This window comes from Coregonus clupeaformis, chromosome 20, assembly GCF_020615455.1.
Source record: "Coregonus clupeaformis isolate EN_2021a chromosome 20, ASM2061545v1, whole genome shotgun sequence".
Taxonomy (NCBI): Eukaryota; Metazoa; Chordata; class Actinopteri; order Salmoniformes; family Salmonidae; genus Coregonus; species Coregonus clupeaformis.
In genome coordinates, this window is record NC_059211.1 from 46,075,957 (window position 1) to 46,102,703 (window position 26,747).

At 45.7% G+C, this 26,747-nt stretch overlaps 1 protein-coding gene across 4 annotated transcripts; it reads left to right on the plus strand.

The window, feature by feature from the left end:
* On the plus strand, positions 1-26,213 carry LOC121533519 (histone-lysine N-methyltransferase, H3 lysine-79 specific). 4 transcript variants are annotated; one of them, XM_041839533.2, is made up of 28 exons: positions 1-625; positions 7,836-7,879; positions 8,001-8,075; positions 8,503-8,566; positions 8,758-8,986; positions 9,118-9,212; positions 9,319-9,381; positions 9,469-9,524; positions 9,684-9,766; positions 10,167-10,235; positions 14,480-14,586; positions 15,459-15,500; positions 15,657-15,749; positions 15,894-16,116; positions 16,253-16,366; positions 16,484-16,575; positions 16,864-16,965; positions 17,082-17,219; positions 17,354-17,479; positions 17,660-18,087; positions 19,338-19,443; positions 19,743-19,892; positions 20,211-20,253; positions 20,373-20,929; positions 21,662-21,864; positions 21,952-22,025; positions 22,151-22,846; positions 23,599-24,216. In XM_041839533.2, exons 1-28 carry the CDS (start codon positions 545-547, stop codon positions 24,207-24,209), a joined length of 4,764 nt encoding a protein of 1,587 aa, XP_041695467.1. In that variant the 5' UTR covers positions 1-544; the 3' UTR covers positions 24,210-24,216. The 4 variants fall into 4 exon arrangements, with proteins under 4 accessions (XP_041695467.1, XP_041695469.1, XP_041695470.1 ...); XM_041839535.2 differs by having other exon boundaries at positions 9,687-9,766; XM_041839536.2 differs by lacking the exon at positions 23,599-24,216 and adding an exon at positions 24,670-26,213 and having other exon boundaries at positions 3-625.
* The last annotated feature ends 534 nt before the right edge of the window (positions 26,214-26,747 follow it).

Sequence of the window (26,747 nt, forward strand, 5' to 3'; positions counted from 1 at the left end):
ACTTCGAGGTCTGCCCCTCCGCTCCATAACAACAAAAACATTACTTTAGTTATCGAGTAAAATTGTATCTCCCGCCAGTTGGCCGTTATTGCTCCCGGGAAATTCCAATTCAAACTGTCTTACAGAAGATAATGACTCATTGTTTTCGTCATGGTCATCGTTCGAAATGTAACAATCCGGTTGTACACTCCCGGTAACCGTATACTTCCCATGTTCTGAGTCCCTCCTCCCTGACGTTTTTGTCACTTTAGTAGAGGCCGCTTTGCATCTTTTTCACGCCGAGCGGAGCAAGATGGCGGCTGTACTGCCGAGGACGAGGTGTAGCAGCCGCTCGGCATGAACATTTATTTTTGAAATAAATTGATTAAAATCAAACGGAAATATTTGAACATCGGACTACAAGGGGCGTGCACTACTTCTCACTCCATTACATTAATCGACATATCATTTTCTCTATTGTGTTAAGCATTTTTTTCGGACAAAATGATCACAATGTAGTAGCTAGCTAGCCGACCACCGTAGCAAACGCCGGAGAAAGTGTAGAATGGGAGAGAAGCTAGAACTCAAGCTGAAGTCGCCGGTTGGAGCCGAAGCGGCTGGTTATCCGTGGCCATTACCAGTATACGTAAGTATTTAATCACACCAAACAATTTGCCAGATAACGTATAACTTGGCCAAGCAAGTCAGTACTGGATGTATTAATCTGTGTAATGTAGCTAGCTAACGGTAGCTACTAGCTAAATATGCGCTTGCTAGCAAAGGTTACTTACTAAGGCAAGCCATGCAAGTCAGACCGCCCACCAGTGCACCACCACTGAGCTAGCATATAGATTATAGATAATTCATTTTCGGAGCTATCCAGAAGCGACAGATGTGAAGTGATAAAGTGGATATTGCATTACAGTATATCCATCAACTAAGTGGGATAGACACTTCATGTGGCCACACTGACTGTGAATAGGCTGGACAATAGAACGAGTCAAAATTCACCCAAGGTTGAAAAACTGCAATAGAACGTTGGCTAAACTGGAACACTAGCGCGAGCCCATAGCAAATGACTTGAATCAAACGTTCGCAGAGCCTATTTTGACTGGAATTATGCTTAGAATTCCATTTCACCCAAATGGCACCATTTAAAAAAATCACTTTTCATATTACCCCTACAATCTGTTCTTAGGACGAAATTGAAGAAGAAGAAAAAACTCGTGTAGAAAGTAAACATCTGCACCTCGATGGTGTCAACTGTGCTTATGAGGAGGTAGGGAAAAAATAAAAACTTCGGACTATTTCTGGTCTAGTGATCGATGACAACCGAGCTCGCTGCCCAGACTTACATAAATACAAAGAGGAGATTCTTCTGATAAAAATGGTGTCCGACTTGAAAAAATCAAAATATACACATTGAGAGATATTTGGCCAAATAGACCGGCATGCTTCTCCATAGGAAAACAATGGGCGGAGTTCAGGGTTCCAAGGGCAAAGATTATTCTTGGCCTAGCATTTGATGACAACCGAGCTCGCTGCCCAGACTTCTATAACTACAAAGAGGAGATTCTCATGATTAAAAATGTTGTGTCCAGCCTACTGTGAACCTAAAACCAAGGCTAGCTAACGTTACTGTAGACATCGTTAGATAGGATGATTTGACAAATCACACGATAAACATTGCACACTTAGCTAACTACATCGGTTACTCGTTAGCTAATACTCCAATTTTTGGTTTTTGTTAGGTCATTAAGTTAGCTAGTTACGCTAGCTTTAACAGTTTTATTTGACTCGCGTTATAATTCTGTCTTACGCAAAACAATTTTACTGACGTTAGCTAGCTCGCTAACTTTAGCACCTGACCTACTTACTAGCGCATACATAAAAATGGGTTAGTTACCATTAAGTTTCTTTGCTAACTACTAGCCATGTATCTATGTTAGCTAGCTAGCAAGGAATCTTTTTTTAACGTGTGGGTCAGACCCAGTGGGATGGTTTTAGCGAGACCCCCTGTGGTGTAACGTTAAAGTACTTAAGTAAAAATACTTCAAAGTACTACTTAAATAGTTTTTTTGCGTATCTGTACTTTACTATTTATATTTTTGATAACTTTTACTCCACTAACGTTACATTCCTAAAGAAAATAATGTACTTTTTACTCCATATTTTTTCCCCTGACACCCAAAAGTACTCATTACATTTTGAATGCTTAACAGGACAGGAAAATGGTCCAATTCACGCACTTCTCAAGAGAACATCCCTGCTCATCCCTACTGCTTCTGATTTAGCGGACTCACTAAATACAAATGCTTCATTTGTAAATTATGTTGGAGTGTGCCCCTGACTATCCATAAATAAAATAAAAACAGAAAATTGTGCCGTCTAGTTTGCCTAATATAAGGAATTTGAAATGATTGATACTTAGGCATATTTTTGAAATTACATTAACTTTTGATACTTAAGTATATTTTAAATCAAATACTTTTAGACTTTTACTCAAGTAGTATTTTACTGGGTGACTTTCACGTTTACTTGAGTCATTTTCTGTTAAGGTATCTTCTATTAGGGTACTTTTTCCACGCCTGATAATACCAGTGATGGTGTAAACCTAAATCAGCATTTTGTTTGTGCAACAGTATCTTCTTAATCATAGAGGAATACATTAAGCATGAATGTTAGCTACATGAAGTAGCTAAGCGAGAACATTAAATGTAGCCAAATATTATAGGGTCCCCTAGGAAACACTTATCAACACTTTGGTTCCTACCCTGTCACAATAACTCCTCCCTAGCATTTTCATTCGTTGTCATGTCAAACAACACTGTATTCAAAGTGCCCACTATTATATTCTAACTATAGAATTAGAATAATCATATTTCCATGATTCCAACAGTTCAAAGGTTGTTGAAAAGTGTGTAGCAGAACAACTGATTGCCCACCTCAACAACAGCCCCTTCACATTACATTCCATGCAGTTTGGCTTCAGAGCAAAACACTCCACAGAAATGGCCAACTGCTTTTTTCTGGAAAATGTGAAGTCCAAGATGGACAAAGGGGGCGTTGTTGGGGCTGTGTTTCTGGACCTAAGGAAGGCTTTTGATACTGTTAACCATGAGATTCTCATCACAAAATTGTCCAAGTTCAACTTTTCCCCCGATGCCTTGAGATGGATGAAATCATACCTTGAAGGCAGAACTCAGTGTGTCAGAGTGAGCAATGAGCTATCGCCCACTCTTAGCTATGATGTGGGTGTGCCCCAAGGGTCAATACTGGGGCCCCTCCTGTTCAGCCTGTACATTAATGATCTGCCTTCTGTCTGTACTGGGTCTGAAGTTCAAATGTATGCAGATGATACAGTGATATATGTGCATGCAAAGAGCAAACAACAAGCTGCACAAGAACTCACTACTGTAATGGTCCAGGTTACAAAGTGGCTCAGTGACTCGTGTTTGCATCTCAATGTGAAAAAAACTGTTTGCATGTTCTTCACAAAGAGGGCAACAGATGCTACTGAGCCAGAAGTCTATGTGTCAGGGGAGAAGCTCCAGGGGGTATCTGATTTTAAGTACCTTGGCATCATACTTGATTCCAACCTCTCTTTTAAAAAGCATGTGAAAAAGGTAATTCAAATAACCAAATTCAACCTAGCTAATTTCCGATTTATACGAAATTGTTTGACAACAGAGGTAGCAAAACTGTACTTCAAATCTATGATACTCCCCCACTTAACATACTGCTTGACTAGTTGGGCCCAAGCTTGCTGTACAACAGTAAGACCTATTCAGTCTGTCTACAAACAGGCTCTCAAAGTGCTTGATAGGAAGCCCAATAGCCATCATCACTGTCACATCCTTAGAAAGCATGAGCTCCTGAGTTGGGAAAATCTTGTGCAATACACCGATGCATGTCTTGTATTCAAGATCCTAAATGGCTTGGCTCCCCCTCCACTCAGTATTTTTGTTAAACAGAAAACCCAAACATATGGCAGCAGATCCACAAGGTCTGCCATGAGAGGTGACTGTGTAGTTCCCCTAAGGAAAAGCACCTTTAGTAAATCTGCTTTTTCTGTGAGAGCTTCCCATGTCTGGAATACACTGCCATCAGACACACACAACTGCACCACATATCACACTTTCACAAAATGCTTGAAGACATGGCTAAAGGTCAATCAGATTTGTGAACATGGTCCCTAGCTGTGTGTTGCCGCTTTCCATGTCTGTTGTCTGTAACTTGTGAGGTGTGGAAACATTTTGTTGCTTTTATGAATTTTGTCTTGCTGCTTTTTGTTCTATGTTGCTCGGTCTGTATGCTACGTCTTGCTTGTCCTATGTTGCTATGTCTGTATGCTATGTCTTGTTCTATGTTGTTATTGTCCATATTGTAATTGTTTTTAATAACCTGCCCAGGGACTGCGGTTGAAAATTAGCCGGCTGGCTAAAACCGGCACTTTTACTGAAACGTTGATTAATGTGCACTGTCCCTGTAAAAATAAACTCAAACTCAAACCCAAGTTTTTTGCTCTAAATCGCAAGTAACATTTCAGAAAATACTGACAATTATATTTGGTTGACGTTAAATTGAACAGTATAAAACAAAATATTTGGTTGATGTTAAATTGAACAGTATAAAACAATCAGAATGGAGAAAGACCCATTGAAATCACTTAGAATGTATGTGTTGCCACCCTAGGGTCACGCACTACTCATAAAGCAAATGTAGAACATTTATTATTCAAAAACATAAAATACCGTGAAATACCATCATTTGGCCATATCACCCAGCTCTAGGACCATGACCAAGCCTCTTTAGATTTTGCATCAACAATTTTTTTTTTTGCATGCACAACATGCTGCTGTAATATTTTAACCTATGTGGAACTTACTAGACATATGTTGAAAATATTTGTCCTAGTTTGGGCCCTAGTGCAACTCCAACAATACATTTGCTGGCAGAGCTGACTGTGTTTAGTCCTTGAATGTGCAGCATACCTTGAAGATATCCTTTAGCTGAATGCTCAAGTTTAGCAGATGGTTGTTCAAGGGGGAACAGAAATGGAAGCAGATGAAATGGTTGCGGTTTCTCTGGTGGCTTGAAGTGTGTTTCAGGTGTATTTCTCATTTTATAGTCAATTGTGGTGAGACTGTGCAAAAAAAACTGAAACGAAATTTCTCAGAACTGAACGGTGGAGTGTTATGTCACATTGGGTAATGCTCCTTTACGTCAGAGTACAGGAACTAGGTAGTGCTGCTGCTGACGCAATCCTCTACAGTTGGACTTGGCTGACTTCACTCCATTACGCCAGAGACTGGCTTTTGCAAAGGCATTTGCAAACTGTTTAGAGCTGCTGGTGCCTCCAGTTATTCTGTTGAGAAGTTGGTGTCTTGATATCATAAATATAGACTTAAATATCATAGGCATGTCCTGCACTGAGTAAAGAGGCAGCCAGTGCTCATTATCTGTGTGTGTGGAGTCCTAGCCCTGTTTTCAATAAAGACCTCCTACACTTTTCCTCTATATGCACTTTGAGGACAGGGAGGGGCATAAAATAAGACTAGGATTAAAAAGCACTTGATTCTACTTGAGTCTGCAAATCACATGCCCTTGGGATGTTTCATTGTGGCTATTTTTGCACAGTTTGATCTATTGAAGAGGACTGTCTGACTGTAATAACTCTTGAGCAGACAACTTCATTTCCATGAGTGTTACTGTGCAATATGTCACTATTCAGATTGAGTTGTATTTTGTTTGCTCATTGTCATTAATAATGCTGCCCACTGCTCTCCACCACCAAAGATACATCACACATATTCCAATACTTCTGACTCCCGAAGTGCAACCCAAATCGCTCCATTCACCCACAGAGAAACAACGCACACTGTTCTCTTATGTTGTGCAGTGAACAACAACAGAGTTGTAATATATGCCGCCTGCATGTCTCCCCACGCCGAAGCTGTTACCACCACATGCTTGAATACTCTCTCTCACACACACAGTCACCATCTGCGTATTTAAATCATCTGTAACTGCTTCCATATGAAGTATACCTCTTCTGCTGCAGAGGCTTTTGTGAATTTTTTTCTCTTGTTGCTTTAACTAAAGCCAGAATGCCTTTAAACAAGACACTATTTGATTCAATGTCTTCTTGCCTAGTTTGTGTTGTCGATAGCCTAGCTAATGGTGTTCCTTTTTTCTTCTCAAGTGTGTTTCAATTTCAACTTTGTAACAAGCCAATAACCATTCATCAATGTCTTGAGAAGCACTCATTGGACAAACGTGACCTGTGTTGTTATCAGTGAAGAAGATAAAGCTGACATTTATGCATAAGGCAGTTCCACCCGCCTCCCTCACCTACTGAAAAACATGTGGGTGAAAACGGATACTGATAAGGACAATAAGTCACTGAACCATAGTCCAACAGCTATAGAAGCCTGTCACCATGTTCTAGGACAGGCAGCGCTTTGATGAAAAGGGGTTTGATGGAGTCAGTTATTTTTCTCTGTGGTAATGAGATCACTGTTGCACTCGGTTAGTTATTCCTTTATTGGCCATTAGTAATACGTAGTGGAGCGGACGTTATGCCCCGGCCGTGCGTCATGGTGAGGTGAAGACAGTGTGAAAGAGAGGTGAGATGGAAGGAGAGAGTGGGTGGGTGCGTCAGTTCAGTCACTGTGCCCACAGCAGGGGGTCAGGAGGAGCGGAGGAGAAGAGAGCGCAGGGGTTGGCTGAGAGCTCCTCTCTCACGTGCCACACGCTCTCTTTCTCTCAGCCAGAGTTTATTTTTAGCACCAGCGTGGTTGTTGCTGCGTGCCGTCTGTGAGCGGCAGGAACACCCCCCCTCCCACCGCCTCCGCACACACACACACACGCACGCACTGTGAAGAGGCTGATTGTATGTGCACACACTGCTGTCTGTCTGGGACTAGCGCGTTAACCCTTTACACAATTGTAGCACAGTAAGCTTCTTGGGGCCCTCCTTTTGGCTGCATTTATTTGGTGGTTGTTGTATTACTAGGCTATTCATAGCAGCATTTGCTCCTCTTGTGAAACGCTTTGCTTCCCTTGTGGCGGGAGATTTTATTTCATACATATTTCATGTGGTGCTATAATCTCAGACCTGGTATTACTGGCAGCGGCGCCATGGCGGGAGTTGTGGTGCTATTGAGCGGGAAGAGCTGAGCCTAGTAACTGGAGGCTGCTACTGTGCCAAAGCCAGTCCAGCTGAAAGCAGCTGGGCCTGGCTGGCTGGAGCTCGTTCTCTACCTTCCTCCCTCACTCCCGCCCTCCTTCCCTCTCTCCGAGCCCCTCCCAGGCCCCGCGCTGGAGCAGGACACAGAAAGTGGGTCACTGGGTCAGCAGCCAGTGTGACTGAAATCCTGCAGTTCTTCCCATGCTGCAGCAGTAGCAGCAGTGCCCTGACAAAACCCAGCTAACCTAAGTGACAGAGAGCTTCACATGCACATGGTCTCCCAGACCGCATCCAGTTAGAGAATGTTAGCTTGATAAAAGTGATACACTCACAGTGGTGTCTCCTGAATTGTTATGCTGGCAGTCATACTGAGTGTGTCACACTAACTACTATGGTTTGCACTGTGTGTGGATTATTAAGTCATTGAGTGCAGCTGGCCTTATCTGACCCGGCTGTCTGAACTCGTGTTGGTAGCTGTTAGCATATTTGTGTACATTATTCGGATATCCGTATTTAGCTTTTGGTTACTGCCAGTCTGTTATATACTGTAGTAATAAGTCTATGGTCTTTTTATTGCCTGTCAATAAATGCTTTTTGCATAAACAAATCGTACTGAGAGTTTACTCAATCTCTCTTCTCTCCTGTGTTCACTTTCTGTCTCCAGGATAAACACCATGATGCTGCTCATGAAATCATTGAGACCATTCGGTAAGTAACTACCAACTTTCTCCTATCAATCTCAAAAGCATTGTGCAGTGAGTGACTGCACTTCTTGACTGAGTTAGGCTAGATCTAAGTAAACTCACACTGTATTGACCATTGTTCTCAGGTGGGTGTGTGAGGAGATCCCAGACCTTAAACTGGCCATGGAGAACTATGTCCTCATCGACTACGACACCAAGAGGTGAGCTGAGGGTCAGACAATGAGGAACAAGGACTATGATGCTGCTCTGAAGCACAGTCTACCAGAGCACCTGTAGTCACAGTCAAATACCATAATAACATAACACTTAGACATCCAGTTTTACATTTGAAGGATAATTATTCCCAGAAGGTAATAAAGATATTAATGGCAGCGATGCTCATTTAGAAATATTTTTGTTTCCTGTGGCAGCAGCCCAAAAGAGATGAGAAGGAGTCTTGTAGAGGGGAGTAAAACTGATATGCAATTAGCATTCCTGTGTCCACGGTGCTGGACAAACTCACAAACATCAGCACAAACGAAGTCATGGGCTGTTGGTTTCCTTGTCCATGTTTCTTGTCATAAGATGTTGATAGAAGTCATCCCCAGCCATGTTGTTTCTTTATTTCTATGTGTGTTTTTGTTACAGCTTCGAGAGTATGCAGAGACTTTGTGACAAATACAACAGAGCCATCGACAGCATCCACCAGCTGGTGAGTTGGAATATCTCCAGAGGAGTTGCGTCGAAAGCTTATTTGTGCGCACAATTAATTCAAACAGACTTCTTTCTTGTAGATGTTTTGCCACCATGGGTAAAACCTAGCTCACTTGAGCCCAGCAATATGTTTATATCCTAGCTATGTAATGTACTCATTCTAAACCTCCTGTTCTGTGTGTGTCACAGTGGAAAGGCACAACACCGCCCCTGAAGCTGAACAAGCGGCCGTCCAATGGGCTGCTCAGACACATCCTGCAGCAGGTGTACAACCACTCGGTCACGGACCCCGAGAAGCTCAACAACTATGAGCCCTTCTCCCCCGAGGTGTACGGCGAGACCTCTTTCGACCTGGTGGCGCAGATCATCAACGAGATGGAGATGATGGAGGACGACACCTTTGTAGACCTCGGCAGCGGTCTGTGTTTGTTTATGACGTCAATGTTTACTTTTGAATGAGATAAGCAGTCTCAATGTGAATCTCTGTGTTGATGTGTCTAAATGAGCAGGTTGGTGCTATTTTTGACTCGTAATCATCTGTAATTGCAGGAGTGGGACAAGTGGTGCTGCAGGTCGCCGCAGCAACAAACTGTAAACACTACTTTGGTGTGGAGAAGGCAGACATTCCAGCCACTTATGCTGAGGTAAGTTCCCACATCTAGCTTAAGGGTCTTGGTAATCTTGATGGTTGTCAGTCAACAAAGAAGGAACATATTTTAGAATTACTAATGTATGTTGTTTTCCTTTAAGTCCATGGATGAAGAATTTAAGAGATGGATGAAGTGGTATGGGAAGAAACACGGGGAGTACACGGTATGTGGTATTGTAATGACAGACGTGTCACTCAGAAATTGTCCGTGAGTCAGCGATGTGCAACTCGTGTTCCTCTTTATTTTAAAGCTGGAGAGGGGGGATTTCCTGTCTGAAGTGTGGAAGGACAGGATAGCCAACACAAGGTGCAGTACCTCTATATAGACTGGACGCTTCCACTCTCACTGAGATGTCACTTTGTATTTACACACGTCTGAACACATGAGGAGAAACATCTGCACATCTTCAAGTCTAAATCTTTTTTTACCCTCTTCCCTCTTTTCTCCTGTTCACCGTTTGTCTAGCAGTGTTATTTTTGTGAACAACTTTGCCTTTGGTCCAGAGGTGGATCACCAGCTGAAGGAGCGCTTTGCTAACATGAAGGAAGGTAGGTAGCAAATGGCCCTTTTGTTACCCAGTGTCAAGGACACCCTGCCATATTGTTGTTACAGAACATTAAGAACCTGTGATCATTTCATTAGGTTATTGATTCAGCTGCTTTCATTAGTAAAAACAAGAGAGAGGGTAGCATGCTGTAGCTAATGGCAGCTGTGTCAACACCACACACTTGACCTCTGACCCCTCAGCTGTGTGACCTTTCCTCCACATGACCCCGTCTTTTAAAAGACAGACATGAGAGGATGATCTATGCTACCATTGATAATGTATAGCAGACACACACATAGATCAATGGTTTGATCTGGGACTGATTATAGATCAGTGTTTGTATTGTTTAGTTTTAATCTGTGTGCCTTCATGAAAAGGTCATCTTTGTTTCTCTCTTTTAGGTGCGAAAATTGTATCGTCAAAACCTTTTGCACCTCTACATTTTAGAATCAACAGTCGAAACTTGAGTGGTAAGTCTTCATCATGGAGCATGTTCTGGGCAGACCCCGGAAACGGAACTACAGAAATGTCAACAGCCTTATGTAGATAATGTTATTAACATGAACACTGTCTGATTCAAAACTTGTAAAAGTTGCACATAAATGTTTTCTCTTTCATCAACGTTGCGATATTTAGCATCAATCACAGCGCATCTTGGGTCATTTCCCTTGCAACGTTGCTATGTTTAACCTTGGTTACTTTTGTTGCAAACTGGCGTTCGGTGTTCGTCGTTGCACCAGCTCAAATAACATGTTACCTTCACTGATCCAGATGAACCCCGAAACGAGGAAATACACTACATGACCAAAAGTATGTGGACACCTGCTCATCGAATATCTCATTCCAAAATCATGGGCATTAATATGGAGTTGGTCGCCCCTTTGCTGATTTAACAGCCTCCACTCTTCTGGGAAGGCTGTCCACTAGATGTTGGAACATTGCTGCGGGGAGTTGCTTCCATTCAGCCACGAGCATTAGTGAGGTCGGGCAATGATGTTGGGCGATTAGGCCTGGCTTGCGGTCGGTGTTCCAATTCATCCCAAAGGTGTTCGATGGGGTTGAGGTCAGGGCTCTGTGCAGGCCAGTCAAGTTCTTCCACACGATTTCGACAAACCATTTCTGTATGGACCTTGCTTTGTGCACGGGCGCATTGTCATGCTGAAACAGGAAAGGGCCTTCTCCAAACTGTTGCCACAAAGTTGGAAGCACAGAATCGTCTAGAATGTAATTGAATGCTGTAGAATTAAGATTTCTCTTCACTGGAACTAAGAGGCCTAGCCCGAACCATGAAAATAAGCCCCAGACCATTATTCCTCTGCCACCAAACTTTACAGTTGGCACTATGCATTGGGGCAGGTAGCGTTCTCCTGGCATCCGGCAATCCCAGATTCGTCCGTCTGACTGCCAGATGGTGAAGCGTGATTCTTCACTCCAGAGAACACGTTTCCACTGCTCCAGAGTCCAATGACGGCGAGCTTTACACCACTCCAGCCGACGCTGGCATTGCGCATGGTGATCTTAGGCATGTGTGCGGCTGCTCGGCCATGGAAACCCATTTCATTAAGCTCCCAACGAACAGTTCTTGTGCTGACGTTGCTTCCAGAGGCAGTTTGGAACTCAGTAGTGAGTGTTGCAACTGAGGACAGACGTTATGTACGCGCTTCAGCACTCGGCTGTCCCGTTCTGTGAGCTTGTATGGCCTACCACTTTGTGGCTGAGCCGTTGTTGCTCCTAGACGTTTCCACATCACAATAACAGCACTTAAAATTGACCGGGGCAGCTCTAACAGGGCAGAAATTTGACGAGCTGACTTGTTGGAAAGGTGGCATCCTATGAAGGTGCCACGTTGAAAGCCACTGAGCTCTTCAGTAAGGCCATTGTACTGCCAATGTTTGTCTATGGAGATTGCATGGCGGGGTGCTCGATTTTATACACCTGTCAGCAACGGGTGTGGCTGAAATAGCCGAATCCACTCATTTGAAGGGGTGTCCACATATTTTGAATGTATAGTGTATGTTTTAACCATGTATAGTGGTTTTCTCAGTTAATAGAAGATGTTTTCGCAGCTTTATTTAGCCCACAAGGGCCATCATTGCTTTTGCCTGCTAGCCAAACTACAGACCGCACAACGTTTGCTAGCTAGCACAGCTCTCAAAACAATCAAGGTCTTGACAACTAAATAAAGCACTGTTCTGGCACCTGAGAAAAATCAATTTAGCATGTTTCAACAGCTTCTTATCTTATATTATTTTGGAATTCGTCCGGTACATGTGTTGCTTTCTGCAAGCATGGACAACAGAAGTAACAATTGTAACCAAGATATAACATGGCAACCTCCATAATGTTGAGGTTTACCCAAATTACCCAAAATGTGCTATTATTTCAAAATTGTACCTTTTTTTGATTTATAATATTTAATTAATGTGCACCTTTAAGTTGTAGAACACAAAACATTATTTAGAAAATGATGGGTCACACTTTCTCTACAGATGGTCATACTATTAACAAATTATCTGTTGATAAGCAACTGCTTGTTAGGGTTAGAATAAGGGTTAAGGGTAGTACATAGTTAGTTGAAATGTTACTGATATTCTATCCTAATGTAGCAGGCATAAAATAAATGCTTGAAACTATACTGAACAAAAATATAAACGCAACATGTAAAGTGTTGATCCCAGAAATGTTCCATATGCACAAAAAGCTTATTTATTTCTAATTTTGTGTACAAATTTGTTAACATCCCTGTTAGTGAGCGTTCCTCATTTGCCAAGATAATCCACCCACCTGACGTGTGGCTGATTTTTAAACAGCATGATCATTACACAGGTGCACCTTGTGCTGGGGACAAAAGGCCATTCTAAAATGTGCAGTTTTGTCACACAATGCCACAGATGTCTGAAGTTTTTAGGGAGCGTGCAATTGGCATACATATTTACATTTACATTTTAGTCATTTAGCAGACGCTCTTATCCAGAGCGACTTACAGTTAGTGAATACATTTTTTTTTTTTTATACTGCCCCCCCGTGGGAATCGAACCCACAACCCTGGCGTTGCAAACGCCATGCTCTATCAACTGAGCTACATCCCTGCCGGCCATTCCCTCCCCTACCCTGGATGACGCTGGGCCAATTGTGCGCCGCCCATGAGTCTCCCGGTCGCGGCCGGCGGCGACAGAGCCTGGATAATGACTGCAGGCGACAGAGCCTGCATACTGACTGCAGGAATGTCCACCAGAGCTGTTGCCAGAGAATGTAATGTTAATTTCTCTACCATAACATAGTTTTAGAGAATTTGGCAGTACGTCCAGCCGGCCTTGTAACTGCAGACCACGTGTAACCACTCCAGCCCAGGAACTCCACATCCGGCTTCTTCACCTGCGGGATCATCTGAGACCAGCCACCCAGACAGCTGATGAAACTGTGGGTTTGCAAAACCAAAGAATTTCTGCACAAACTCAGAAACCGTCTTAGGGAAGCTCATCTGCGTGCTCGTCTTCCTCAACAGGTTCTTGACCTGACTGCAGTTCGGCGTTGTAACCGACTTCAGTTGGTAAATGTTCCCCTTCGATGGCCACTGGCACGCTGGAGAAGTGTGCTCTTCACGATTAATCCCTGTTTCAACTGTACCGGGCAGATGGCAGACGGCGTGTATGGTGTCGTGTGGGCGAGCGGTTTGCTGATGTCCACGTTGTGAATGAAGTGCCCAATGGTGGCGGTGGGGTTATGGTATGGGCTGGCATAACCTACAGACAACAAACAAAATTGCATTTTATCAATGGCCATTTTGAATGCACAAAGATACCGTGACAAGATCCTGAGCCCATTGTCATGCCAATCATCCACCGCCATCACCTCACGTTTCAGCATAGTAATGCACGGCCCCATGTCGCAAAGATCTGTACACAATTCCTGGAAGCTGAAAATGGCCTGCATACTGACCAGACATGTCACCCATTGAGCATGTTAGGGGTGCTCTGGATCGACGTGTACAACAGCATGTTCCAGTTCCCGCCAATATCCAGCAACTTCTCACAGCCATTGAATAGGAGTTGGACAACATTCCACATGCCACAGTCAACAGCCTGATCAACTCTGTCGGGCTGCATGAGGAAAATGGTGGTCACACCAGATACTGACTGGTTTTCTGATCCTCGCGCCTACCTTTTAAAAAAAGGTATCTGTGACCAACAGATGCATATCTGTATTCCCAGTCATGTGAAATCCATAGATTAGGTCCTAATGATTGTATTTCAATTGACTGATTTCTTTATGAACTGTAACTCAGTAAAACCTTTGAAATTGTTGCATGTTGCGTTTATATTTTTGTTCAGTGTAGATCCCCTACCTACTGGTCTTGACGATAAGAAGAAAATACTGTCTGGGGAGGTTCTCTTCTGCACCGTTCAACCAATTCAGTAAATGTGGAGGAGTTAAGATGGAGTGTCGCCTTGTTAACGTCTCTTTCCATTTCCCCTGAAAGCCAGAACATCCGGATGTTGGGGACTCTGGAGAGGCTACTGATAGTCTGAAGATGTAGTGTGTCTACAGATGGACTATCCAAATAAACTGTTAACAAATGATGCTGACATTTAGCATTTCCGCTTCTACCTGGGTCACAAAACACCTTTTCTGAGAAATCTTTTGGTGGGTGGCCCTTGGGCTACATATCCTAGAGTGTATTTCAATGAACTAAAACATTTGTTTCTCCCTTTAGACATTGGAACAATAATGAGAGTCGTTGAGCTGTCTCCATTGAGGGGTTCAGTGTCCTGGACAGGGAAGCCAGTTTCCTACTACCTGCATACGATAGACCGCACCATAGTGAGTCCTGCTTTCCTCTTTTATACTCTCAAAACATCTTCTCTGTCCAACACACAATGTTGCAATGGCAGTTTCTCCATTTAATGAAGGGTAACCTTGAACTGAATTGAATGGCCCACGCTTCAAAGGTCTCCATCAGTTCATCTGTCCTTTTTCTATATGTGTATCCAATACCATGGTAAATAACACACCCACGTGATATTTTCTGAAAATGCGTACGGTAGCAGTACTCAGAACATGTTTAGTCGGACATATCCCTGCAGGAAACAACTGCAACTGCTGGTATAGCCCTGCAGTGGACAGAGGAGATGTGGTACAGCGACAGGTGATGGAGCAACCAGCATTACTACTACATGTTGTACCATGAGTGTTTTCAACTAGTTTAGAAACACTGAAAACGAGACTTAGTACTTTTTTGCAAACAGTTAGCCTAACTGCAAGCAGAAAATCTTAACCTTTCTGCCTGTCAGTTGTGGGGGGCATATTTTGCCAATAGAACCTTGAATATTCTCTCTTTGGTTATGTTTTGTCTTGATCCTTGTCTATACCGGTCCGTAACAGTCTGCTTAAAAACTTAGCCAGTTGTTTCACTTGCGCATTCAAGCACTGAGTCAAGCGCAAGTGAAACAACTGGCTAAGTTATTTTTTTCCCTATCCATTCACTTGAGGCAGTGGAAACGGTGAGGTCATCGCTGCATTGTTTCTGTATCTCCTCACTCACATGCACATGTTGGAGGGCTTATGGACAGTGTCACACAAGGTGACTGCACTAAGGAGAGAGAGAGAGAGAGAGAGAGAGAGGGGAGAGTGAAGTGTGCTATCTATGCCTCTGTGTCCTTGTGCAATACTTGATACCTTCTTTTCTTTTTCAGCTTGAAAACTATTTTCATAGTCTCAAAAATCCTAAACTCAGGGTAAGCTCCATTATGTTCCCTTGGTCACTATATTTTATGTTGCCCGCAGAGTACGAGTAATGACAATCTTAGTCACTTTGCAGTTGCACCCAGTTTATATGCCCTGCTGAACTATTCATATGGTAAACAACACTAAGATGTTCCTATCTGTTTTAGGAGGAGCAAGAAGCAGCTAGGCGTCGACAAGAAAAGAACAGTAAAGACAGTAAAAGCAACACCACCACCCCAACCAAGGCAAAGGAGCACAAGGTAAGTCCCTTTGTCCACGAGTGGCCTTGCTATCCCTACACCGTCTTTCACGTCTCTATGCTCAGTTCTTTTTCCCTATGAGATCACCTCTCTATCTTGGTTTGTTTTCGCTCTCACTCTGGCCTCTCCCTGTGTGTGTCTCAGGATTCCTGCGGGGAGGATGAGCAACCGGGGCTATTGGCAGCCGTGAAGGCGTCACCCAAACCACGCCGCGCCAAACTCCTCAGCAAGGGCCGCAAGCTGAGTGCTCGGAAGCGCGGGCGTCCCAAGAAGGCTGCCGTGACCGCAGCCGAACGCAAGAGCAAGAAGAGCCAGAGTGCCCTGGAGCTGCTGCACGCCAAGACCCTCTCTGCAGCACCCCCTCAGGGTGAGCCACCTGCTCACGCACACACATTCCTACCGAGGGCTGTGTCCATATACCCTTGTGCATTTGTGTTTTATTTAGCCCTAAACTACACATTTTGGTCCATGTTTTTAGTTGACTTTCTGGGTTGTTTCTACAGATGCATACAGGTCACCTCAAAGTCCCTTCTACCAGCTACCTCCTAAAGTTCAGCACTATGCGTCTGGGCAACTGCTTCTGGGCCCCACTCCTCCAGGCCTGCAACAGCTTCTAGGTGAGCCCCGCTACCCTGACCCCACCCTTAGATATCACAAAGACCTGTCTGTCAGTCACAGCCAGCAGAGCTGAAGGCCAGTCCTGATAACCGTCCTCTCGGTCTCTCCACCCACAGACAACATTAAAGTCCAGTACCTCCAGTTCATGGCCTACATGAAGACACCTCAGTACCGCATTCACTTGCAGCAAGTCCTGGAGCAGGAGAAGGTAAATATAATGTCCAAATCACTCAATCCATCTTGTAAAAGCTAATAATCCATTTGACAACATTATTGCCACCTCCTTAAAGAGTAATAGATGATCTCATAAATTACTGCATTCAGATTCACTCCCTTAGGCTCATACTTCCACTCTCAACCCTCCCTTTATCAGTCATGTTGAAGGAGACTAACCCCCTGGGAATGTTGCCTCTGATTTAGCTTCGACCTCTAAACCTTTCCCTTTTCTCTTGTGTTCCTCCTTCCGTCTCTCCCTGTCTCTCCTCCACCTCTGCAGCTCAAACACCGAGAGCTTTCTGGGCAGGCGGAGCAGCTGCAGACTGTGTGTCAGACCCACAAAGAGAAGATCAAAGGGCTCTTCCACACCAAACTTGATGAGGTAGGCAGACAGTGGTAACGTGGTGAATGTCTAATGAAACCAGTTGGTAATGAGAAGCAAGTGGTGGGGAGTACTCGATCCCCAAACGTCTTACGCTATGTCTGTGTTCCCCTCAGCTGGGAGTGAAGGCCCTGACTGTGGAGGACCTACTGCAGGCCCAGAAGGAGATCTCAGCCCACAACCATCAGCTGAAGGAGCAGACCAAGCAGCTGGAGAGAGACATGGCCGAGCTGAGGGACCACAGCCTGCTCCTGGTGAGACAACCTTGCTACTCCTGGGTGCCATCTCTCTGGCCTTTTTCACATTGGGCTTGATCTGCATGTTGGGCATTCTGTCAGACATATAGGCCAGTGACCTGTAACTAACTAACTATAACGGTCTGTCTCAGTTGAAGTCTCGGTGTGAAGAGCTAAAGCTGGATTGGAGCTCTCTGTGTCTTGAGAGCCTGCTGAAGGAGAAGCAGGCCCTGCGCAGACAGATCTCCGAAAAACAGCGCCGCTGTCTCGAGCTACAGGTACACACCTCTCTGTGCACCTTTCTCTCTCTTCCCCCTATCTCTACCTACAAACTTAGAAATAGTGGAGGAATCGGTCATTACTGTTATTGTGAAGCACTTTGTGACAGGTTTTTGTTAGCAAAGTGATGTTCCTATTCCTTACCTTGTGTAACGACTCCCCCTGGTGTTGGTTCTCAGATCAGCATCGTGGAGCTGGAGAAGAGTCAGAGGCAACAGGAGCTGCTCCAGCTCAAGTCCTACAGTCCCTGTGAGGGCTCCCCCTACCGCAAGGGCCTCCCCGGCCTGGAAGGCCTCCCTCGCCTGGACCTCGACACCCCCAAACTGAGCCTGGCCGTGGCCGGCCTCAGCCCAGAGCTGTCCATCAACGGCACCGCCTCGCCCTGCTTCGACAGGGGGGGCACCAAGGGAGAGCTCCTCTCCCGCTACCTGCCCATCTCGCCTGACCACGAGATCGTGCCCCCCACCCCGGACATCCGGCACAGGCAGCTGGGTCACCCCCTCCCTGACTACACCCGCTTCTCCCCGGCCAAGATCGCCCTGCGCAGACACCTGAACCAGGACTCTAGCACTGCACACTTCAGAGGCTTGGGCTTCACTGGTCTCAGGTAGAGTCCTGCACGGGTCCGTTTTTTGGAGCCGCAACCGCCCCGCGCTGGCCACATCAATTCGGAGCCCCACCCGATATCCGACATCAGGACAGATTTTTCTCTGCAACCCGACCCACCCGCATAGAATTGTTCCGAGAATCGATCCGTGACCCGCCAAATAACATCCATTTATTTAATAGTTTTTATGACTCCAGAGTAGTAGGGTATTCCCATTCCCTGCATGAATTAATTTGTCTATTTATGTCTATTAAAAATGTTGATAAAAGGAAACCATGCGCAATGCGATGCGGCACATTGACAACTCAAATCGCTTTGAAAAAAAGCCTTCTAATTAACCTCCTTAACAAATGAAAGCCTATAGCCGACATAACAAAACAATACCTTTACATTCAATATTGTTTCAATAATCAAATAGTTTACCGTAATTGAAACTTAAATACAAATTTCCCAGAATCTAATAGGCTATTGGCTACTCAAACTTTTACCAGCCGCACAGGTGTGAACTTTATATTGCCTGCGTATGGTCTAAATGCACGAAAGCCTGAATTAATGTAATAATTAACTGAATTATTGTAAACAAATACCTGCTTGCACTTTTGCAGGCTGTGTATCCATCTACTGGGTTGTTGTCCTCCTTGTCCACACTGACTCCAAAAGCCTTCCAAAACTGGGGATTTCACTCGTGCAGCACCTGTTTCCACGATGGTGTATTCATCATAACCTTTTTATTTCTCCTGTTACGTTAGCCATTTTCCCATGAGTCAGGGAAAATAAACTTGCCAATGTATTGTTGTGTGGCGGAAGGGAACATAAGCTCTGCACGTGGACAAATTAGGAATGTTTCAGCACCACACAAGAAATGGACAGTTCCCTGCTCCACTCTCGCTGCGTGGCTGGTAGCCTAGGCTATGTCTGCCTCACCGCTCACATAGCCTAATTGAATTCGCAACACAATTCAACACAACAAGCTCCTAAAAAATATGATCTTGATTTAAAACGTTAAACGCAATATCATTGTTCTGAACCGCGAGCCGACCCGCGGGTTGAAAGAATGTTTTCATTCCACCCGCCAGCTGATTTTTTTTGCGGGTCATCCGCGAGGAACCGTGGGTATCCGACCCGATGCAGGACTCTAGTCTCAGGTTAGTTATCAACAGACTGACATAGTAGATTGTCCTGAAAACATGGAGATTTGTTACATGTTTGTTGAGTACTGTATTCCTGACTGTGTTTTTCTATTCCTGCAGGGGGGATATGGGTGCCATCACCTCTCCATTAGGTGCTAAACTGAGCTGCCTGTCTCCCAACTCATCAGACAGTCAGCAGAACAACACACCCAGGAGTGCTGAGAGGGTAACTGTCTGTCCAAACATTTTACATTTTTACATTTTAGTCATTTAGCAGACGCTCTTATCCAGAGCGACTTACAGTTAGTGAGTGCATACATTATTGTATTTTTATATACTGGCCCCCCGTGGGAATCGAACCCACAACCCTGGCGTTGCAAACGCCATGCTCAACCAACTGAGCTACATCCCCAAACAATGACACATAGCCTACCCTGCTGACTCACACACAGTATGTACTCAGTCTGTCTGACTGGTCCTCCCTAACTGCCCTCCTGTCTCTGTCTGTGTGTGTGTGATGTCCAGGGGGGTAAGGAGAAGAGTCCAGCAGGGAGTCAGGGTGACGCCATCACCAGCCTGCCCATCAGTATCCCCCTCAGCACAGTGCACCCCAGCAAGCTCCCCGTTAGCATCCCCCTGGCCAGTGTGGTGCTGCCCAGCCGAGCAGAGAGACTGGTGGGTACATATGGCTCATATAACTCTGGCTTAGAGCAGTGGTTCCCAAACATTTTCACTCTGGACAGTTGATCTGGATATTTCTGACAAGTTATAAATGACATGATGAGGAAAACGGTTGATTCACTATCCAATTTCGAAGTTGCACCTTGTGCATTCTACTATTACAACTTTCAAGATTAGGTTGAAAGCCCGTCTGAGTTTGGGAACCACTGGCTTAGAGAATGGCTACAGGTTGATTTCCGACTGGGTAGTAAGGTCATGTGTGCTGTAATAAACCACTGTGTTGACTCAAACGCTCTGTGTTTGTTATTGTAGAGGAGCACACCAAGTCCTGTGTCCCAGACAGGCCAGACCAACGGTAAGCAGCTCCCAAAACACTATTACCTTGTATACCATATTGATCTTATCCAGTGAATCCTCAATGTGTTGAAACATATCATGACTGGCCAGTGTCCAACCCCCTCTGTCCTTCCTCAGGGTACTCCTCTAGCTCAGGGCTGATGAATGGAGGCTCTCACTCTGAGGACCAGGATGGGGCTGCCCCCTCCCCTCCCTCTCACGGTGCCCCTCCTATGGGACCAACACGAGGCCACAGCCCCCCCCTCAGCACCGGAGGGGTCCTCCAGTATGCTGACGGCCCCCCCAGAATCCTCCCTGGGGACGCGACCGAGCGGCAGGGCGAGTCTGACTCGGAGCCCCAGGACAGCGAGTCCAGACGCCGCATGTTCTTCTCTTTGTCGTCTTCCTCCTCCTCTGGGGGCGCCGCGTCTCGCCTCCACCTCTGCTCGGCCAGACAGAGCCAGCATCACCACGGGAGCCACAGTAACCACAACAATCACCACCACAACCGCTCGCCGGGCTCCCAGCATACAAACTCTCACAGTCATGGGTCTCAGGAGGAACGCAAGCGTGGGAGGAGGAAGCGCAGCTCAACGGGGGCTCAACCTGCCAGCGGCTCCCCAAAGAGGAGGTCCTTTCCTGGGCTTAGCTCCACCAATCACCCCTCTGGATCCCCACTCAACATCAACTCCATGGTGAGTCAAGCCACATTCAGGTTACTTCCGTGTTCGTTAAAACGTAGTACACGGCTACAATGGCTTGGTTGCAGCGCAGTACTTGCTACAAGAGTTGTATGTTTGATTCCTTCTATATCTAGGCCCTACTGAATACATATTTTAACTGTTGGCTTAAGATGCACTATGCAGAAATCACTCCGCCATTTCCTGGTTTCTAGAATTCTAATAGTTTGCCTAATTTCAGTTTGTGACAAAACAAGCAAGTATAGAGTTAGACAATCATTGTACCATCTAAACCGCTGTGAAATATATTTTCCATAACCAAAAATATTGTATTTTCAAATTTTTGAAGCTGGTGTACAAAACCGAAAGTAAAAGACGCAAAAAACTAAACTTCAAAACAGGAAGCATAGAAGTAGCGCACATAGAACAGATCTACAGCTTCTTAGACTTGCTTTCAATGAGAATTACATATCTATAACTCATATTTCCATGTGAATTTTGTCAGGCCGCCCCAAAAGTGACATATTGTAGCTTTAGGGTTAGACCCCAAGTGGTGCAGGTTTTGGTTTTTGCCCTAACACTACACAGCTGATTCAAATGATCAAAGCTTGATGATTAGTTCATTATTTGAATCAGCTGTGTAGTGCTAGGGCAAAAACCAAAACGTGCACCCCTTGGGGTCCCGAGGACCGAGTTAGGGAAACCCATGGTTAGGGCTAACCCTGTTTTCTGTGTTTGTCGTGTCAGGTGAACAACATTAACCAGCCTCTGGAGATCGCTGCCATCTCTTCCCCGGAGCAGTCTGGCCGTAGCTCCTGTGGTCCAGATATGGACCAGCCCCCTGTACTGAAGAGAGAACGCCCTCTGGAGATGAATGGCTCAGGACGCTACTCCTCCGCACCCAGCTCTGACGACGACTCTGGCTACCCTGCTGACAGCTCCAGCTCAAGGTATAGTAAACGGTGAAGCGAAAAGCCATGTGGCTGCTGACTCATTTCTACAGCAGAGTACATTTTCTTTAATTTGTCTTGTTTTAGAATTGAAAGGAAGATTGCCACTATTTCCCTGGAGAGCCGAGATGGACCAGGCAGATCAGGGGACAGGGAGCGCGGTAAGGAACGTCCAAAAATGCTGAAGCTGCATAATTAACATGATATCACTGTCAGCTATCTACTGTGCTTTTTCCTTCGCTCTGTTTTTGTTTTCTATCTCACTTTTTCTCTATTGGGTTAACAGGAAGGAAGTCAGGAGGCAGCAGCGGTAACAGCACAGGAAGTGAGGTCTCCTCTTCATCTTCCTCCTCATCCTCCTCATCCAACAGCAAGTGGAAATCCACCTTCTCCCCCATCTCAGACCTCAAGCAGCCCCTGCCCGAGCTGAGGCAGGGGGGCTCCCCCTTCGGCACGGGGAGAGAGCCGCGGGGCCTGGGCACGGGTACGGACTCAGACTCTGATCACAAACCGCAGCAGCAGAGGAGGGGGAGTGAGGGGGCCGGGGGTGAGCCCTCAGGGTTTCAGGACATCCCCCTTAACCTTTTCCTCAGCCAGGAGTCTGGGGGACGGCCGGGGGCAGGGGCCCAGGGAGGAAGCAGCTCTGAGAGGCAGGCCATGCCCAAACAGAAGCCCCGGGGTGAGCGGGAGCTTAAGACATCCAGCAGCATGGGCAACAGCCAGAACCTCTTCATCTCTGCTGCCGCCAGCGGGGGTATCCTGAGCGGCAAGGTGGGGGGCAGCCCTGTATCTTCAGCCTCAGGGGCCTCTGTGGGACAGTACATGGGGTCCCAGTTCCCCCTTGGGGGGGCCTCTGTCCTCCAGTCCCTGTTCGGAGCCCAGTCTCCCGGAACTTCGGTGAGCGGGGCCCCGCGCCTGGTCAATGGACACTCTTCCCTGGGGAGCTTCTCCAGCGCTGGGCTGGCAGGTGGAGCAGCTGGAGGTGAGGCCCACTGACACACACACTCTAAACAGTCTCCTTCCATTCAGCACCACCATTGGGTATGGGTTGGGGTAGATTGGGAGTGTTAGACAGTGGTACAGAGGAAGTCAATGGGAGAGGCCTACTGATGGACACAGGTAAGTGGGAGCCCTGTCCTGCTGCCTGTCTGAACTCCCTCGCTGCTTTGCTTTGCCATGGACTGGCTGTACAGAAGCTGAGTTGGACACCCTTGGAAAATGCCTAACATTTTGAAGAGAGCAGATCCTAAGAATTATGTACTTGGTCAATGCAATCATGGCCACGCGCATGGACAATGCCCTTCAATCTGTATACTGTGATATAGCCTACTGTTTTCTGTGTTGGTTAGCTATACTGTAAATCTCTGAAACGTTGAGAAATTACTGTGATTAGTAATTAATCAAAGAAACTTGATCAGCATTTTCTTTGGGTGTTGGTGTTACTGCTGCTGGTCTTGTGTGTAATTCAGAGACATTTCACTATGATTAGACTTGTTTTATTTGCACAAAACTATTAGTTAATTTCAGAGGAATGGCCTTTAGTCTATAACAGCTGATTCAGTCTACCCTTTTATAGTGAAATGTCTTTGTCTGCTTTCTGTGTGCCTGTCTGTAAGACTCGCTTGGCGCTATGCAAATCCTGGCTGAGTTTCTCTGTCTCTCTCTCTCTCTCTCGCTCGCTCTCTCTCTCTGTGTCCTCCCCCACCTCTCTGTCTCTTGCTGTTTAATCCACAGGTATTTTTCACCATGTGGTGCCCTCAGTATCCTCCCATCAGTTTGGGGCTGCGCTGCCAGCCTCAGGAGGCCTCAGCTCTCTGCTCAGTCTCTCCTCCTCCAAGCAGCACCAACACACTGCCCCCCAGTCAGGCTCCTCTTTCCTTGCCTCCATATCCTCCTCCCTCCCGCTGCCCCTCTCCCAGGCCCAGCACAGCCGCACCCAGACAGTGCTGCACACCCAACCACCCCTCACGCTCTCCCTGCCCCCTCCACCACCATTACTCAATGTCTCCTCCTCAGTCCCCTCCTCGTCCTCTGACCCCAGTCCCTCGTCTCGCTCTGAGGCCTTCCTCTCCTCCCGACTGGTCCCCTCTTCCCTCCAGCACCAGAGAGCACAGTCCTCCTCCTCCTCCGCTCTCACGGTCTCCTCCTCCTCTGCTTATGTGTCTGCTGCTGCTTCTGTCTCCCTCTCTTCTTCCTCTCGTAGCTTCACAGTGCACTACCCCCCTCACCTGCCCCCTCCAACCCAGGCCAGTAGCTCAGGAGGTGGGGTCAGCATGTGGAGGACTCTGGGATTGCCTGCTTCCTACACGTCGTCCTCTCAGCACCCCGGCTCCCGGCCTAGATAGGGCATGGGGTGAGGGGCGGGTGGGGGATGGGGTAGAGCGGGTGTGGGTCAATCAGAGGGATAAGGGGGAGAGACTCGTAGGGAGAGACACACACAGGCAACCTGGTTTTCCTGTGCTTTCAAAGCTGATATTCAGTTCTAACAAGGTAAGTTATACTCCTCGTTCCTGCTGGGGCCACCCATACGAAAAATGTATGCATGCTTTGGAGAGAATTGGCTTTGGATAAAAGCGTCTGCTAAATGGCATTTATTATTATTATTATAATTGTAGGTTTGTGAATAAATCCTAAGGAAACCTGTTAAAATCTACATGTTTTTGATGCAGAACTTTTTTAACTCTGACAAATCCACTCTTCAGGAGCAGTCTCATGTCATGCTTTTATATATGCTAATTGACAGCATTTTGTTTTGGTTGAATTTTCTCTGTTTTTCTGACCCTGGCTCTTTCCTCTCCCTGGCAGGTAACTGAAGAATATCTACCTCAACCCAACGTAACTATGCAAATGGAAAGGTGTGGACCAATGAACTCTACTATCTCACTGGTGCTCCCAAGCCTGCTAAACCGCCACTGCACTGGGACTCAAAACACACACACACACACACACACACAGAGCTGATCACAAACACACACACACACACTGCTTCGGCCACTCACGCTGACACACACTCACAGCGGCGTCCTGAGCAGAGTTGAGCGGTCACGGGGGTGTATGTGTCATGGGATGAGGCTGAAGGTATTCACTGGGTTGTGTACATCTCATCCTTAATGAATTGGTATGCTGCCTGCTCTCAAGATTATAGTGACACATGAAACGCACTGTTTCCATGGCAGTAACTTGTATAGGTACATCACTGTCACAATGTAACGTGGTGCTAATAAGACTTATTCAATATAGATAGTTATTTGTTAAAGACTCAATTCACACATTTGACTACAGAAGACGTCGCAGTTAGCAGTGTAGTTTTACATCTCACTGATGCCATTATATTAGTAAAGGCAGACAGTGTGTATAGTGGGAGATTCGTGTGGGTCTATCATCCCAGTAGACAGCACTCTCCTCTTTGTTCTGTCATTATCTGACCACCAGGTGCTATGTTAGACCTCATCCCCCCACACACCATCACACACACGCTAGACCAGTCTAACCCAGCTCTGATCAGGACTAGGGACCATGCAGCTGTGCCTCACTGCATCTCTAGCACTCTGATACCAAACCTTGAACCCTGATCATTTGTTCAGTGAATGAAATATGATTTGACTACATTAGCTTTTGGCTACAGTATAAAACGGGGGAAGTTGTTGGTTCAAACACACTGGGTAACATATGTGTACCCTGTGACAATATCCCTGGTGCAGGGACAGCACTATAGTAAGCTGTCAGCCCAGAGTAAAAAGTGATTAGTTATATTGGTGTAATCATGGTCCGTGTCAAGTCAAAGTATCATTTGTGAATAACGAAAGTGTCTGGAAATGAAATAGTACGCCTCGAGGGTGTTGTCTCATTCACTTAAGTGCTGCCAGCTGAGCTGTGCGTCAACACGTATGGATGTGAACAGCAGAAAGACTGGAGGATATAAAGCGGAAACAGGATTCAGTTAGTGAGACAGTCCGTTTATAATCACTACTTATCGAGCCAGCGAGAGTGTTAGGGCGTAGGGACCTGCAACGCAATGTTCATTCTTCACAAGTAGGAATCTCAACTACTCTTAACCTAAGCTTCTTTGTTATGTTTTATCTCCCTTCCGAAACACTGATATGATGAAAATGCAGGTGTAATTTTGGGACTCAAATGTTGTTTGTGTTGTATTCCGGCAAGTCTCTGGAATCATATCTCACTGAGTTCACAGGGTTGGGTAGAAATGCTGTCTGTACGTGTCACCTTTTGTCCACTAACACTGTAGTGGCACTTTCTGCAGCCACTTCAACCTGCACACACTGATATACAGTGGCTTGCGAAAGTATTCACCCCCCTTGGCATTTTTCCTATTTTGTTGCATTACAACCTGGAATTAAAATGGATTTTTGGGGGGTTTGTATCATTTGATTTACACAACATGCCTACCACTTTGAAAATGCAAAATATTTTTGATTGTGAAACAAACAAGAAATAAGACAAAAAAAACAGAACTTGAGCGTTCTGTTTTGTAGAGCCACCTTTTGCAGCAATTACAGCGGCAAGTCTCTTGGGGTATCTCTATAAGCTTGGCACATCTAGCCATTGGGATTTTTGCCCATTCTTCAAGGCAAAACTGCTCTAGCTCCTTCAAGTTGGATGGGTTCCGCTGGTGTACAGCAATCTTTAAGTCATACCACAGATTCTCAATTGGATTGAGGTCTGGGCTTTGACTAGGCCATTCCAAGACATTTAAATGTTTCCCCTTAAACCACTCAAGTGTTGCTTTAGCAGTATGCTTAGGGTCATTGTCCTGCTGGAAGGAACCTCCGTCCCAGTCTCAAATCTCTGGAAGACTGAAACAGGTTTCCCTCAAGAATTTCCCTGTATTTAGCGCCATCCATCATTCCTTCAATTCTGACCAG

Bases quoted from the DNA above. Each gene is read 5' to 3' on its own strand.
- LOC121533519 (XM_041839533.2), top strand. From the start codon at position 545: ATGGGAGAGAAGCTAGAACTCAAGCTGAAGTCGCCGGTTGGAGCCGAA. The intron at 626-7,835 runs GTAAGTATTTAA...TTCTGTCTCCAG, and splicing joins CGTGGCCATTACCAGTATAC to GATAAACACCATGATGCTGC. The intron at 9,525-9,683 runs GTGCAGTACCTC...CCGTTTGTCTAG, and splicing joins GACAGGATAGCCAACACAAG to CAGTGTTATTTTTGTGAACA.